Genomic DNA, 16,307 nt, shown 5'->3' on the forward strand with positions numbered 1-16,307 from the left:
CTCCCAAATACCACGGAAAATGTCCTTTTTCTTCATCAGTCGTAGGGCTCCAGGGGAACGTAATTTTGTGTCTGTGGGCTTGCCTCAGCGAACCATGGAAAACATGAATTCTGCCATGGTACTCAGTCCCACTGAAATGGTAGTCCTGTCTTTTTCTCAGTTTGTCTGAGGGTATCCTAGGAAATATAGCCCAGCCTTTATCTCCTGCCCCCAGGGCAGCAGGGGAATGCGGTCCAGTCTCTACTCCTCACTGCAGGGCATCCAGGGGTCATCCCTAGTCATTTCCTATCTCAGAGCCCCCTAGGAAATGCAGACATGTCTCCTTAGAACAACAAAGTAGTCTGGACCTTTGGATGTGGGAGAAGAGACTGGAAGGTTAGTGCTTGGGTGAGTGAGTTGGAAGGGTGCATTTGGAGCCCAGAAATAGATGTGGAGGTGGCTTAGGGTGGAAGGCTGCATGGGACAGCTCCCAAGGCTGGGACCTCAAGTGCTTGGGTCCTACAATATGACCCCTAATTCCAGGATCCTGAGGAAAGGTGTCCCCCAGTCATCCTCTCTGGAGAAGGGCAGATCTGGCTTTGTTCACTGATACAAAAATCTTTATTTAAGTACAAAATATTAAATAAAACAAATATTAATTAATAATAATAGCGGCAACAATATTAATATCACAAGAGCTCTCGCCTGCTGGCCCGTAGCCTTCCTCTAGTTTTTCTCCTCTGATTCTCACAGTTCTCTGAGATAGGTGTTTTGGCAGCTGGGAAAACTAAGGCCCAGAGAGGGGAGCACACTGGTCTGAGGTCACACAGCAAGTCAGTAGGGCTGGGAGCTAAGGGAAGGGCAAAGGGGTCCCCTGGATCCAGCCAGGGCAGTGGGATTGTGGGGTTCAGGTGCAGAGGAAAGTACCTCCCCACAGTCTGGCAGTCATAAGCAGGGTAACAAAGAGGCTGAGGTGGGCAGGGCCAGGCAGGGGGGCACCCCCCGTGTGGGGCTGGGTAACCAGGGCTGGATGGTTACAGCCATTTCCAGTACAGCAAGAGACGCTGAAATGGGTGAGGCTGAAAGCTTCAGCCACATGGAGGCCTTGGCACCAGGAGGGGGCTGCACAGCCTCTTATGGTGTAGCTTGGGTTCCCCAGTCCTGAGGAGAAAGAAGACCATGTGAGACTCCCAGCTCTCGGGCCTGGGACTGGAATTCTCACTGGGTACCAGTGAGAATACTGGTACCCAGTGAGAATTACCCAGGTAGAATACTACCTCGTGGTGGGTATCCCCGGAGAAAGCAGCAGTTCTAAGTGTGGTCCTGGGACCCCTGGGGTTCCTTCCCTCAGACCCTTCCAGGGGATCTGTGAAGTCAAACTTATTCTTGTAATAATGCTAAAACCTCATTTGCCTTTTCTTGCTCCCACAAATGTTTTTTGCTCTCACAAGGGGTTTCCTAGAAACCCTAGGACATGTGATCTTGCAACAGACTGAACGCAGAAGCAGATATGAGGGTCCAGCTGTCTTCTATTAAGCCAGATATTAAAAAGATTGCAAAACGGTAGAACAAGGCCAGTCTTCTCGTTCAGTTTTTTCATTTTGGAAAATGTCTCCTTTTTTCTTTCATAAAAATATGTCCACATGTCGTGAGTTTTCAACGGTTCTTTTAAAATGAACAAATACTATAGATATGACTGACGTAAGCAGTAGTTTTTAAGAGCGTGAAAGAATTTTGAGAGCCCAAAGTTTGAGAACCTCTGGAATAAAGGAACCTGCCCAGAACTTCACAGGAGAGGATCCTGGGAGGTCCACCGGAAGTCCCACCCACCCACGGAAGTCCCACCCCCAAAGAAATCCACATTTCTGTGGCCCAAGTATACATTTCCTAATGAACAAGTCCTAATTTCTTACTGCGCTTTGCACCCTCCTGAAGGAAGTCCCACCTTCTCCAACAGGATGATCCACCTCAATTAAGTCCAGCTTCATGGGAAGTTACCTCTTGCAGAACCCCCCATCCACCCCATAAGTATCCTCTCCCAGCCTCCTAATGGCTCACCATTAGTGCCAGTGGCTTCCAGACATTGATTCATGGGGCCTCGGCAGTCAGTGAGGGAAGTCTCTTCGGAGGAACATCCATGGGTGCTGTTCCCCTCACAGCTGTAACACTGGAAGCCGTTCAGTGGCAGGTTTTGAAGCTCCAGGACTTGGAAGAAGACCAAGTGACACAGAAACCAAAGAAATTAGCATGAGCGGTTCACAGCATTACATCCCCAGGACTCCCAACTCTCAGCCCTAGATGTCGTGGAGCCCTCTTGTGGTCAGTCATTGGAACAGCATGCTCTTCTGGGGTGGGGGGGGTTCTCTAGGGCCTGCGAGAGAAATTCCAACCCTCAGCTCCCCACGAGCTCCCACCTGCCTAGACACAGGGTAAGACGAAACAGTCCTTGCCCTCAGAGAACTTACGATTTAGAGCTACACTGTCCCATATGGTAGCCACTAGCCACATGTGGTTGTTTACATTGACATTGAAATTAATATTAAATAATAAAAAATTATTGCTTATGTCAGTCATATCTATAGATATTTACTGCATTAGAAATGAAAACCAAGAGACTTTAAAAATGTATTTGTTCATTTTAAAAGAACAGTTGAAAACTCACGACATGTGGACATATTTTTATGAAAGAAAAAAAGAAAAAGGAGACATTTTCCAAGTATCAAGTGCTCAAAAGCCATATATAGTAGAGGCTGCCATATCCGACAGTACAGATACAGAACATTTCCATCACCATGGAAAGTCCTGTTGGACAGTAGTGATTTATAGAGACAGAATAACACAAAGGATCTAGATTATACTGAAGGGCACAGTTAGGGAAACTTTCCCTGAGGACAATGCTTTAAAGCTGAGACCTAACGAATCAGAAGTAGCCAGCCAGGTGAACTCCTCGGGGAGAGGTGTTCCTGGTGGAGGGTGTTGCATGTGCAAAGGCCATGAGACAGACACATGCTGGATTAGAGAGGGCATAGTAGAGTCTTTGCATTTCATTCTAAAAGCAAGGGGAAGGCACTGAAGTGATTGAGGAAGAGTGACATGATTTGATTTACATTAAACTGTTGGTGGGAATGTAAACTGACACAGCCACTATGGAAAACAGTATGCAGGTTCCTTAAACTAAAAATAGAACTACCATATGACCCAGCAATCCCACTACTGGGCCTATACCCTGAGAAAACCATAATTCAAAAAGAGACATGCACCACAATGTTCACTGCCGCACTATTTACAATAGCCAGGACATGGAATCAACCTAAATGTCCATCGACAGATGGATGGATAAAGAAGATGTGGCACATATATACAATGGAATATTACTCAGCCATAAAAAGAAACGAAACTGAGTTATTTGTAGTGAGGTAGATGGACCTAGAGTCTGTCATACAGAGTGAAGTAAGTCAGAAAGAGAAAGACAAATACCATATGCTAACGCATATATATGGAATTTAAAAAAATGGCACTGATGAACCTAGTGGCGGGGCAGGAATAAAGATGTAGACATAGAGAATAGACTTGATGCCATGGGGTGGGAAGGCGGAGCTGGGGCAAAGTGAGAGGAGCATCGACGTATATACACTACCGAATGTAAAATAGTTGGCTGGTGGGAAAACAGAAGCATAGCACAGGGAGATCAGCTCGGTGCTTTGCGATGACCTAGAGGGGTGGGTTAGGGAGGGTGGGAGGGAGGCTCAAGAGGGAGGGGATACGGGGACACGTGTATGCATATGGCTGATTTGCCTTGTTGTGCAACAGAAACTAACACGGTATTGTGAAGCAATTATACTCCAATGAAGATCTATTAAAAAAAAAAATCACTCTTGCTGCTGTGTTTAACATTGGCTCTAGGGTAGCAGGAGGACCAGCAAGGTCATTGCAACAATCTAGGTGAGAGGCCATGGTGGCTTGCACCAGGATGGTGAGCAGTGAAAGGATTCAAGAGGATATAGAAGCATAAAGCACAGGTCTTGGTGAAGCTTTGATAGTTTCATTGAATTCCCACAGAATCCTTCTTTGAGAAAGGGCTTGATAGGTCCACTTTTCAGAGAAGGAAACAGAGAGGAGGGGTTTCCCTTCAAGCAAGCAGCAGTCAGCCTGAGTGCACCTCCCCACACCAATCCCAGGCCTCACGCCGGGTCCCCTGCCCCTTACCTGGCCCCCCATTGCATTTGGTGGTGTTGCAGCACCGCAGGAAGTGGAAGGTGCGGTTGTTGTGGAAGCCAGTGGGGCCTGGGCAGCCAGGAAGGTTGCCACAGCCTCGGGAGTGGCGCTCATCCCCTGGACTCTCTGTGGGGGCAGAGGAGGAGGTCAGATTGTTGATGAGGGGCTGAGATTGGATTTGCCCATGGTAGCAGTCCTCTGTCCATCCTCTGCTTCATCCTTCATTATAGGACCCTCATGTTATTGGGAGCAGCCATATATCTAGCCAAAAGACACAATTTCCAGCCTCCATAGGTATAGTCAAGTGGCTAAGTTCTGGTCAACGTGATCTAAGTAGGAAGATTTTATGGGACTTCTAGAAAGGAGACCCTTTACAGAAGGAGGGGTGCCCCCCTTTTGCCCCTTCTTTTCCCCCCTCCTTCTTCCTGGAACTTGGACATGAGGTCTGGAGCTCAGGCAACCATCTTGGACTATGAGGCAATCTTGAGAATGGAAGCAATATGTAAGAAATGAGAAGACATTTGGGTTCCTGGTGACTGTGGAACTGTCCTAGTGGCCCTGGACTTCCCATCACTGGACTTTCTGGGTGAGTACTAACTTTCTACCTTGCTTAAATCCCTGTTATTTGGGGGTTGTTGTTTAGTGCAGCCTTGGGGAGGAACAAAGCAGGGAGGGGGAGTTGCTGGCAGGTTGGGGCTCACCTTCCAGGCTCTGGTGGGTTACCACCTCCAGGCACTGTTCTGCAGGGTTGCGGCATTGCAGGGTCCTGTCCCAGCCCCTCTCACAGCTCAGATCTGACGAGGCACAGGAAGCACATTCGAGGTAACGGCTTTGGGGAAAGGTAGAAACCTGACCTGTTTGGGGAGGATTAGGAGGGTGAGACTCCATGGGGAGAGTCCTAGAGACCCACGGTTGTTTCAGGAAATTCTTCTAGTACCAGTGTTTCCTCTTCAGCAACTAGTGGCCTAATTGGATGGGCAGCTTTTGCAGCCAAAACTTCTTCTGCTGGTCCATCAACAGCAAAATTGAGTTCAACAACCCAAAACAATAGCGGGAAACCTGCTACCTCAGCACCTAACCAGAAGCCCGTGGGTTTGACTGGTCTGGCAACATCATCCAAAAGTGGAATAGGTTCCAAAATAGCTTCCAGTAACAGCACTTCACCCACTGTACCACTGAAACCACCTCCACCTCTAACTTTGGGCACAACTGGCCTTAGTTGCTCAGTTAGTTGTGACAATGTTAGCAAAGTAGGTCTTCCCAGTCCAAGTAGTTTAGTTCCAGGAAGCAGCAGCCAACTAAGTGGGAATGGAAATAGTGGGACATCAGGGCCTAGTGGAAGTACCACTAACAAAACCACTTCAGAATCAAGCAGCTCTCCCTCAGCATCCCTTAAAGGTCCAACTTCACAAGAATCACAACTCAATGCCATGAAGCGATTACAGATGGTCAAGAAGAAGGCTGCCCGAAAGAAACTCAAGAAGTAATGTGGCCAAGTAGGTTTTTATATTATATTACCCTAAAGATTAAAATCTTATTATTAAGACATAAACTGTAGTATACATAATTTAATAAAAATCTTCATAATGAAAAAAAAAAGAGGACTCACTTGAGGACTCACTTCAGCATCAATTCTTCCTTATCCCACTCTTCAGCCAATCATCAAGTGCTGCCCATCCACCGCCTGAATCTTTCTAGAATCCATCCCCTCTTTTCCAGCTCCATGACCAGGTCAGACCTCCTTCAATACCAGCTTCCTCCCTGGCCTCCTGGTTTCCATTCTTGCCCTTCCCACCCCAATGCATCCCACACAGCCCTAGAAGAATGTTTCTAATACTCAAATCTGACCCTGCCTCTCCTCTGCTCAACACTCTTCCATGGGTCCCCAGTGCCTTCAGAATAAAATCCAAGAAACTCAGTGTGGCTTTCAAGTTCCATCAAAGACTGGGTCCTGGTCACCTTTCCTGCCTCATCTCCCTCCACCAGCCCCTCAGACTCTACACCGGTTTTCCTCAGTCCCCGAGTATACATGCTGACTCCTGCCCAGCCTTTGCATCTGCTGTGGTCTTTGCCTAGAACCCTTTCCCTGCTCCTTATTTTCCCTATCTCCTACTCATTCTTCAGAGGCCATCTTCTCCAATTTTGCCTCCTCCAAGAAGCCCTCCTTGACCTCCCAGGCTGGATTAGGTGCCTCTCGGGGTTCCCCAATCCCAGCCCTGCCCACTCTGGGTCATCCCCGTGTGGTAACAAGTCTGTTTCCCTCACTGTTTGTTTGTTTGTTTGTTTTTGGCCATGCCACATGGCTTCTGAGATCTTAGTACCCCCACGAGGGATGGAACCCGTGGCCTCTGCAGGGAAGCACAGAGTCCTAACCACTGGACTGCCAGGGAATTCCCTGGTTTTTTTTTTTTCACTCTTTTTGTTTGTTTGCTTGCTTGTTTCCTTCTATGGATTCAGTCCCAGGAGGGTAGGGCCAGGGCTGTCTTGGTCACTACTATGTCCCAACACAACCCAGCACAAGGCTGGGGCCAGAAAAGATATTCAATAAATATTTGTTAAATGAATGAATGAATGAACAATTACTTAAAACCCTTCTATTGTTCCCTGTGGTAGCCAGCTTCCAAGATGGCCCCCAGTGATCCCTGCTTCCTGGTATTTGTCCCTTGTGTAGTCCCTTCCCATAAGGAATAGAGCTGACCTATGGAACCAATAAGATACTGTGGAAATGATGGTGTGTGACTTCTGTGTTAGATCACACAAGACACTGAGATTTCTTCCTGGCTCTCTCTTGGATCACCTGCTCTGGGGGAAGCCAGCTGCCATGTTGTAAGGACACTCAAGCAGCCCCACCGTGAGGTCTACATGGTGAGGAACTGAGACTTCTGCCAAAGCCAGGGGAGCTGATCATCCATGTGAATGAAGCTACCCTGGGTGCCTTCAGATGACTGCAGCCCAGTGTCATCTTGACTACGACATAATGTAAGATGCAGAACCGCCTAGCTAAGCCACTCCCAGAATCAGGACCTTCAAAAACTTTGTGAAATAATACATGCTTACTTTTGTTTTAAGCTTTGGGGTAATCTGTAATGCAGCAATAGATATTTAATACACTACCCAATCATGTCAGAGGTCAAAGCCTCATTTGATTGATCTGTGATAAACTTGCCTCTCACATGGACCTTCCAGTCCAGGCCAAGTGGATGAGTTACTTTTCCCTGGAAACACCAGAGTCATCCCTCTGCCTAGGCCTTGGCTCACACCATTCCCAAGCCTGGCATTCCCTTCTCTTCGTGACCCCAGATATCCAAGTTTGAGTTTGGGCCAAGTCTTAGAGAAATTAGAGGGCTGTCTCAGCCAAGGCTCTCAACTGGCAGGTCAGCAGCTGTAATTAGGTGAATCACTTACCTCCAAAGCCAGATCTTCTCCACCCTCTCCCAAAAGAAAAATAACTAAAAGGCTGACAACCCACATCTTCTAATATGAACCACCATGAAAATGAAAACACGAACTGCCATCACTGCCAAAATAGCTGTCTCATACCACCCATGGGTCTCCTTTGTGAGCTCTTCTTCTTATGTCACTCTTCTAAATGTGGGTGATCCTCAGGCTCTGTCTTAGGCCCTTTTTTCATTTCTCATGGTACACACCCTCTCCCATGGGATGTTATCCATTGACACAGTTTTATCTCCACCTATCTGCTGGGAACTCAGAAATCTCTCTCCAGGTAAGACTTCTCTCCGAGCTCCATACCTGTATACCCAACGGCCTCCTGGAAGTCCCCTGGCTGTCCGTCAAACACCTGAATCTCTACCTGCCCCTAACAAGACTCTCCATCTTCTCCAAACTGCTTCTTCTCCTGAATTCCACGTCTCTGAGATGGCCCCATCTGGCCCCCTAGGGTAGAATCCTGGCAGACTCCTTGATCCTCCATATCTAGGCACCCATCTGATACTTCTACTGCCCTGTCTTCTGGTTCTGTAATCCTTTTGCTCTACTGTTTCTGATCTCCAGTAAGTACATCTATTGAGTTCTTAATTTTAGTTCCTTTTCTTTTTTTTTCTTAGTTCCTGTTCTTATTTCTGTTGGAATCATTTTAAAAATGGTTTCCAGATTTCTGCTAAAAAGTAACGTTTCCTCTATTTTCTTGAATATATTGATCATAGCTCTTTTAAAGTTCCCCTGTCTAATAACTCCAATATCTGATTCATGACAAGTCTGTTTCTATTGTGGGATTTTTCTCTTGGTTTCTGGTCAGTTGGTCCTTTCTGTTTTCTTCAGGATACCTTGTAGGTTTTGACTAGATGCCAGACACAGACGACTATTTGTAAAGGCTCTAGATGACGTTATCTTCTGCCAGAGAGGATTAGGTTTTCTTTCTGTCGAAGATCCGACGTAGGCATTTTTAGGGCTGGTCAATTTCAGTTTTGCCCTTACTCCTAGGATGTGGTCTCAGGGGAAAGCCTGAGACCTCTCTTTCCAACCTGGCAACCTCGGTCCCCCAGCGTCATATGCCTGCTGGAATTCCTGCTCAGTTCTGTAGCTTCCCAGATACTATTTTCTGTAGAGTTCCTTGGAGTCTCACCCTATGCATGTACGGCTTGCCAATGACTTGAAGGAAATTTGCAGATCTGGGGACTCCTTTTTCTGTAGTTCCATGCATTCCAGGATTTTACTTCTCATTTTCCAGACACTCTGGCAACCCCAGACTCCAACCTCTGCCTTGTCAGCCTAGCGACGATCTCTTTCTATTTGCATTCTAGTTCCCTTCCAGAGCAGTGAATTGGCAAGTGCACTCAAGGAAAAAGCCAGCTTGTCTGTGGAATTCGACTTCTGTGCTTCCCTTATTTCGAAGATTGGAGCACCTCAACTTCCTCTCTTCATTTGCTTGTTCTTGAGTGACTTTAATAATTGTTTATAATGTGTCCAGCTCTTATAACTGTCATTGACAGGAGGGTTGGTCTGATACAGGTGACTCCACATGACCAGAACTGCACAACCATCCCTACATCTAATCTATCATCACCTTCTGCTCATCTACCTGCTAAATAGCTCTTAAATCCATCCACTTCTCTCCATTTGCACAGCAGACAGACACTCTCTTCTTCTTCTTCTTCTTTTTTTTTTGGCCGCACCACGCAGCATGCAGGATCTTAGTTCCCCCACCAGGGAATGAACCCGCGTCCCCTGCAGTGGAAGCACGGAGTCTAACCACTGGACCACCAGGGAAGTCCCTACACTCTCTTCTTTATCTGGACAACCTCACGCACCTCCAAGTTGGTCTCCCCTCATCTACCTTCCCTCCATCCTTCCTTCCCTCCAATCTCTCTTCCACTCTGAGGTCAGAATAACGTGTCAAAAAATACAAATCTGAGGGCTTCCCTGGTGGCGCAGTGGTTGAGAGTCCGCCTGCCGATGCAGGGGACACGGGTTCGTGCCCCGGTCCGGGAAGGTCCCACACGCCGCGGAGCGGCTGGGCCCGTGAGCCATGGCCGCTGAGCCTGCGCATCTGGAGCCTGTGCTCCGCAACGGGAGAGGCCACAACAGTGAGAGGCCCGCATACCGCCAAAAAAAAAAAAAAAAAAGACGAATCTGATAGTGATGCTCTGTACTTGAAACCCTTTCATGACCTCCCAGTGTTCCCCAGATGAAGTCTATATGCCCCACCATTGCCTAGAAGGCCCTGTATAATGTGACCTTGCCAATTTCAGCAGTTCCTCTTGCCCCATCTCGTCCTTCTTCCAGCCATGCTACTTTCACCCTCCACTGGGCCTCTATATCTGTTGCTCCCTCTGTCTGGAAAACCCTTTCTACTGTCTTTTTCACAGTCTGACTCCTATTCATCCCTCAAGATCCAGCTTAGCTGTTGCTTCCTGTATAGGAAACCTTCCCTGACCTGAGTCAAGTATCTCTTCTAGGGTCTTACAGCCCCTACTCTTAGTTATCTCAGCCCTGGTCACTCTGGCCTCTGTTTCCCCTATCTCAGCCCTGACAATTCTGGACTGTGCTTCCCTATTACAGCTCTGACCTCTCTGGTCTGTTTCCCCTATCATGGTCCTGACTCCTTTGCATGTGCTTCCGCATCCCAGCTGCGACTAATCAGGGCAGTCACCGTCAGGTAATGGGTCTGCCTGCCTCACCCAGCCCCACCCACATACACATACACACTAGACTATGAGCCCCACGGGGGCAGGGCCCAAGGCCATCTTGGTCACTCCTGTGTCCCCAGTATCACAGAAGAACAGGATGTGGTTTAACCAACTATTCTAGTCATCACAAGCAGGGTAAAATGGCATTAGATATGGGGCTGATAGGGACTTCCTTGGCGGTCCAGTGATTAAGACTGTGCACTTCCGATGCAGGTGGCATGGGTTTGATCCCTGGTCAGGGAACTAAGATCCTACACGCTGCGTGGCACGGCCAAAAAGATAAAAGGGGGGAAGCTGATATAGATATATTAGTTATTGAATTACTGAATTGATAGCTGCTGCCCAAGAGGACCCCTGACCGCTCCCAACCCTCTCTGTATTTTATTTTTGGGGGCACACTGCATAGCTTGTGGGATCTCAGTTCCCCGACCAGGGACTGAACCTGGGTCACGGCAGTAAAAGCCCGGAATCCTAACCACTAGGCCACCAGGGAACTCCCTGCAAACCTGTCTTTAGAACTCTCATGTCCTCAAGATCCACTAAAGGGGTAACACCAGGCCCAGCAAGCGGCCTCCAGTTCTGACTGGTCAATATTATTCTGTGGCACTGACCAATATTGTTAAATATTTTCACTATTATCTCTGATTACAAGTATTATTTAGACTCAATTACAAGTGCTTTCCTTCAGCACATCTAACAGAGAGAGGAAGCCGGCATCCTCTCTTGTCATTTCCTTGAAGATAAACATCTGATTCAGTCCCCACCAACAGATGAAAGTTGGAGGTCAGGATAAATGAAAATCTAGTGGAATCAGGATGGATGAAGAACAAGGAAACAAACCCAGTGCAGAGGCATGTGCTCTGCTTCTGACGTCATTGTGACTAGACTGGCCTTAACCCATTTCCTTCCTCACCAGGGCCAGGAAGAGGAATCTCTGTCTGACCGTGCACCATGGGTCCATTCGCTCCCCACCTCTCCTCTGCTGTGAGAACTTGGGGAATGTGAGCCTTTCTGAGTCTTTTTCTTATGCCGACCAGAGCCTAAAGGCATGAAACCCAACAAAAAGCCTTACGGACGTTTCTTCACATTCTTATTTGTTGCCCAACTTATGAATCATTGATTCTAGGGAACTTTCCAAGCCCACGGCAGCCTGTCTGATTCCCTGCTATTTTGACTTCCTTTAAGAACTCTGAGTCTTTGGTATCTCCGGTCTTTGTATCCCTTGCTGAGCATCTATTGCTTGAATCATCTCCTGTCCCATGAAAAAAATTACATGGCAAAACATCAGTGAGATACCTCACCTACCTCTCAAGTGTGTGTGTGTGTGTGCGTGGCTTCTTAAAGGCAGGTGTTGCATCTTATAAATAACAACCACACACACACACATACACACACACCCACAAACACATATGAGATGGGGTAGGATTAGGGATGGGATGCGTTTGTAGATGGGAGCGGGATTGCGGACAGTTGAGATGAGACGGGGTTGATGAGGGGATAGGATGAGAGATGTCTTTGGAAGGAGGATGGGTTTGAGTTGGAGCGTGTTGAGGATAAAATGAAGTTGGGGACGGGATTGGAGGTGAGGTTGAGTTGGGGTTGGAGCCAGGCTGGAGATGTGTTTAGGATAAGGAAAGGTTTGGGCCGGGGTAAGGCATGGAGCTGGGGTTGGGGTGGCCTAGGATGAGGGATAGGACCAGGATGATGATGGAGGTTGAGCTGGGGATGGTTTGGGGTTGGGGATGGTGAGGGCTGCCCTACTCACCAGGACTGGGCTTGTTGCACACGTCTGACCCACACACGGTCTCTGTCAGGGTGATGATCTGCATGCCAGTCCGATAGCTCATGGTCCTGTTGGTCTTTTCTGGGTGGGTACAGCCTCTCTCCACCACCTCCAGCGCACCACCTTCTATGAGGAATGTCTCATTGTCACCCCAGAGGCTCCCCTGGGCCCAACCAGCCTCTGACACTCCTGGTTATAAGGTCACCCGCTCCCAGGGCTGATCCCCGCCAGGCCTCTCTTCTTGCTTGAGTCCAGCTCTCTTTTTTCTAGAGTTATGCACCCTCCCCCCACCCCCCTACACTGGAAGCCTACTTTCTTTTAGTGATAACACTATCCCTGGGACCTTCTGGATCCATCCACCCCCTCCCTCCCAGCTTGGTGATCTTAGCAGGGAGATACATCTGATAGGAATCTTTAAAGGAAAATGCTTCGAGCTTACCAAAAAGTATAAGAGAATGGTATAATAAATACTGTGGCTCCATCCCCGAACTTGATAAAATATTAGCATTTTGCTATATTTGTTTCAGATATTTTTAAAAAAAGAAACCAAGTTTCAAAGACAGTTAAAGCCTCCTGGTTACCTCCCTCCCTCAAATCCCACTTCCCTTATGCTCTGTCCAGAGGCAACCACAGGTGTAGGTAATTCTAACACCTCTATGCAGAATATATATTATTGTTTATTTGTATACCGTTTATGTATTTTGATTGTTAGATACTATTTCTATTAAAAGGTGTCAAACTCTGCAACATGCTTTTTTTTTTCTTTCAACCTTACATTTTTGAGATGTATCCAGGTTAATACCTGCAGCCCTAGTGCCTTCATTTGAGCTGCTGTGGGGTATCATGCGTGATTATACTGGAAGGTTTTTCCTCTGCTGACGACTGACTTCAGTCTTTCCAGTTTTCCATATCACAAACATTAGGGCTAAGAACATTCTTTGACATGTGTCTCTGGGTAAGTGTGGCCAAGGTTCTCTGGGGTCTCTACATTCCTAGAAGTCCAACTGCTTGTGTAGGTTATGTTCATCTTTAACCAGATATTGCCTATTGCCACGTCGCTCTGTTTGGTGGATGCACCAATTTACCCCCCTAACAGCAAAGCCCGCAGCTCCACATCCTCATCGACCTCAGTATTGTCAGATTTTTCTTTTTTTTCTTTTCTTTTTTGCTGCGCCAAGTGGTATGCCGGATCTTAGTTCCCCAAGCAGGGATCGAACCCGTGCCCCCTGCATTGGGAGCACAGAGTCTTAACTACTGGACTTCCAGGGAAGTCCCTGTCAGATTTTTAAATGCTTGTCCCTCTGGGGGCTTGTAACCGGTCTCCGTGTCTTTTTCATGCGTATTTCCCCGACTGCTCGTGAAATAAGGTTTCTTTGTCACTCCCGTTCCCTGCTCCAGCTCACCTTCCCATATGCGCAGGACCGTGGTCCTGCAGAGGTCCTGGCCGGGGGCACACTCTTCCACCCTGCAGGTCCCGGTACTCTTACACAGCATGCACCGCAGGCCCCAGGAGGCTGGGGGCAGAGAGGGGGAGAGGAGAGGTGTTATCGCTCCGCGCCAGGATCCCGCTCTCGCCCCCTTAAGCCCCAATACCTGGACCAAGTCTACAGGCCATGTGCACTCAGGTTCGGGCTCCACTTTTGCCCGCCCCTGGGTTCCAAGGCTGGTTTCCAGCCCGCTATACCATCTTTAGGCCAACGTTCTATCTCCATCCTCTACCCTAAAGTTCTTTCTCCGTCCATAGGTCCTTCCTAAGTCCAGCCCTCGCTCGCTTTCCCTTTAATTCTCTCTGAGCGCCGGGCCCATCCTGAAACTCCGACCCCCCACCTCTCCGCGGGTGTGGACGTTCTAGCCCGGCTCCCAGTTAGGTCCTTTCCTCCACCCCGCCCGCCTCGGCCTACTCCGCCTCGCGAGCTCTCCTAGGGGTGTTCTAGCCTCACCAACTCCAGCCAGTCTTTATGTTCTACCCCCGTTCCCGGTGCCCTCCACTAATGCCCACTGGCTCTCCTCCCCTCCGTAGCCTCTCCCCAGCGTTCTCTCTCCTCACCCAACAGTCCACACCGAGCTTCTAACTCCGCGCATGAGCCGTGCGGAGATGCTAACCCCACTACTACTGTGGCCTCCCCAGAAGTTCTCCCGCCTCCCACTAGCTGCTCCGGAACTGTTAGCCCCTCCCACTGCCCCACCCCGACGTTCTGGCCCCGCCCACTAGCTCCGCCCCAAGGCCTATCCCTGCCCATCACGTCTCCCTTGCGGTCCCTTCCCCGCTCCAAATTCGGAGTCCCCTCCGGAGGGGAGTTACTCATTCTAGGCCTCCCGCGGTCCGGAAAACTTTCCCAGTTATTTATTCGTTACCGAACCATCTCCCAACCCCTACCCCCAGCCCGGCCCTGCCGCACCCTGACAGCAGTTCCTTCTCAACTTCCTTTCATTTTCCAACCCTTTTTAGATTTTCCAGAGAAAGGAGGTGAGAAGTCTCGTTGGCTAGAGGACAGTGAAAGGGAAGGCGCCTCGAAGGAGGAGCCTTGGGTCCCCGGCCCCCCGCTCTGCGACGCTGAGCCTGACTTTCTTTAGACCTTTTGTTAAATGAGACGCTGTCCTCCCTGTCTTGCAAATGTGTCTGTGTGTGCGTGTGTGTGTGTGTAGGGGGGGAGGGGAGGATCTGATACAGGGGAGAGGGCTGTAGGAGCCCCCGCGGGTCAGAATCCCACTTACAAGGACTTGCTGTGTGACCTCCGACCAGTTAGTTAACCTCTCTGTGCCTCAGTTTCTCTGTAAAACGAGGTTGAAATAGTTCCTCCCGCCCAGTTGGAAATTTCAAGGAAGGAGCTTAGAAGAGTGCCTGGACTAAAGAGCGTACTCACTACATGGCGGCTGTTGTTAAGCGCCTTCGCTCAACGAATATTTCCTGAGCGTCTACTGTGTGCCCGGTACCTTGCCGTGTGAAGCTGCAGACAGCAGGAGAATTATTATTTGAGTGTGGGTGGAGGGGCTGCGGACTGAGCCATCCTCCAAGTCATCAGACTCTGAGCTCTCTTCCCCTCCCCTCCCCCCTCCCTCCCCTCCCGTCCGACCCGGTCCCCAGCGCAGAGATTCGGGCACCCAGCCCCTACCTGGAATGAAGGTGTGAGCTAACAGTAGCAGCACCAGCAGCGGGCGGCCCATGTCCGGCGGCGGCTCCTCTCCGCGGTCTCCCTGCACCTCTCAGTCTGGCCCCCGGGAGGAGAGAGTTTTGTGGCCCTGGGGGCTCCTCCCAGACGTTTGCGAAAGAGCGAGTCAGCTCCAGATGCGTGGGTCATCCACCCCCACCCACCTTCCTCACAAACTTCCTTTACCAGGAAGCGCCAGCGAGGGGTAGGGGGGCTCTGACTCACGCTGGCCGTGGACACAGCTGTCCCCAGACTGCCTGGGTGCAAATTCCACTTCTCTCTCTTCCTGCCATGGGACCTTGGGCAAGGGCCCTCACCCCTCGGATTAAAACTTGTCACCATGGGAAATTTGTGGCTGATTATTAGATAATATAGGTCTTTCTTCAGTTTTGTTAGGAAGGATAATGGTATTGTGGTTATATGGGAAAATGTCTTTATCGTTTAGAGCTGCACGCTGAAATATTTGGGGATGAAATAATACAATGTCTCCATTTACCATAAAACACATCAGCCAAAAAGTAGATATTGCTGTTATGACCATGGTTTTGTGGTTACGTGGAAAACTTTTTCTTATATTTTACAGAGATGCTCAGTGAAATATTTAGAGGTTGAATGTCATCGATGTCTGCATTTACCTTGAAATATTTTAGGAAAAAAGAAAGACAAAATAGAAAAATAGCTGTATCAATTATATCGAGGTACTTTATATGCCATTCTGTCTCCTCTGTGTTTGTAAACGTTCATAATAAGTTTTTTAAAAGGAAAATAAAGTGCCAAAGGTAAAATAGTCTCTCCCTCCTGGTCAGAGCAATTTAATGCAGTTGAATTAAATGCCTGAAACAGTCATTGGCCCACATGGAGGGCTCAACAATCTCTGTCAACATTTACTGAGGACCTACTTTGTGCCAGGCACTGATCCAGAAGCTGGGGACACAGCAGGAAAGTCCCTGCTGTTGTGACAATAGGGAGTAAATATATGTTATCTAATCTATTGCTGTCAGGCTGTGATAAGTAAAGTGCAGAAAAACAAACCAG

The 16,307-nt window shown here is 48.6% G+C and overlaps 1 protein-coding gene across 5 annotated transcripts; it reads right to left on the reverse strand.

Annotated features, from left to right (window-relative positions):
• Positions 1-561: 561 nt before the first annotated feature.
• On the reverse strand, positions 562-15,451 carry LOC309794468 (urokinase plasminogen activator surface receptor-like). 5 transcript variants are annotated; one of them, XM_082606003.1, is made up of 8 exons: positions 15,237-15,445; positions 14,988-15,071; positions 13,527-13,637; positions 12,106-12,249; positions 4,896-5,048; positions 4,186-4,320; positions 2,038-2,184; positions 565-1,140 (listed from the first exon to the last, which is right to left on the reverse strand). In XM_082606003.1, exons 3-8 carry the CDS (start codon positions 13,615-13,617, stop codon positions 887-889), a joined length of 924 nt encoding a protein of 307 aa, XP_082462129.1. In that variant the 5' UTR covers positions 13,618-13,637; positions 14,988-15,071; positions 15,237-15,445; the 3' UTR covers positions 565-886. The 5 variants fall into 5 exon arrangements, with proteins under 5 accessions (XP_082462130.1, XP_082462128.1, XP_082462127.1 ...); XM_082606002.1 differs by lacking the exon at positions 14,988-15,071 and having other exon boundaries at positions 563-1,140; positions 4,896-4,988; positions 15,237-15,450; XM_082606001.1 differs by lacking the exon at positions 14,988-15,071 and having other exon boundaries at positions 564-1,140; positions 12,106-12,246; positions 15,237-15,448.
• Between the last annotated feature and the right edge of the window lie 856 nt (positions 15,452-16,307).

Source organism: Mesoplodon mirus (genome assembly GCF_964341445.2).
Source record: "Mesoplodon mirus genome assembly, chromosome: 19".
NCBI lineage: Eukaryota > Metazoa > Chordata > Mammalia > Artiodactyla > Ziphiidae > Mesoplodon > Mesoplodon mirus.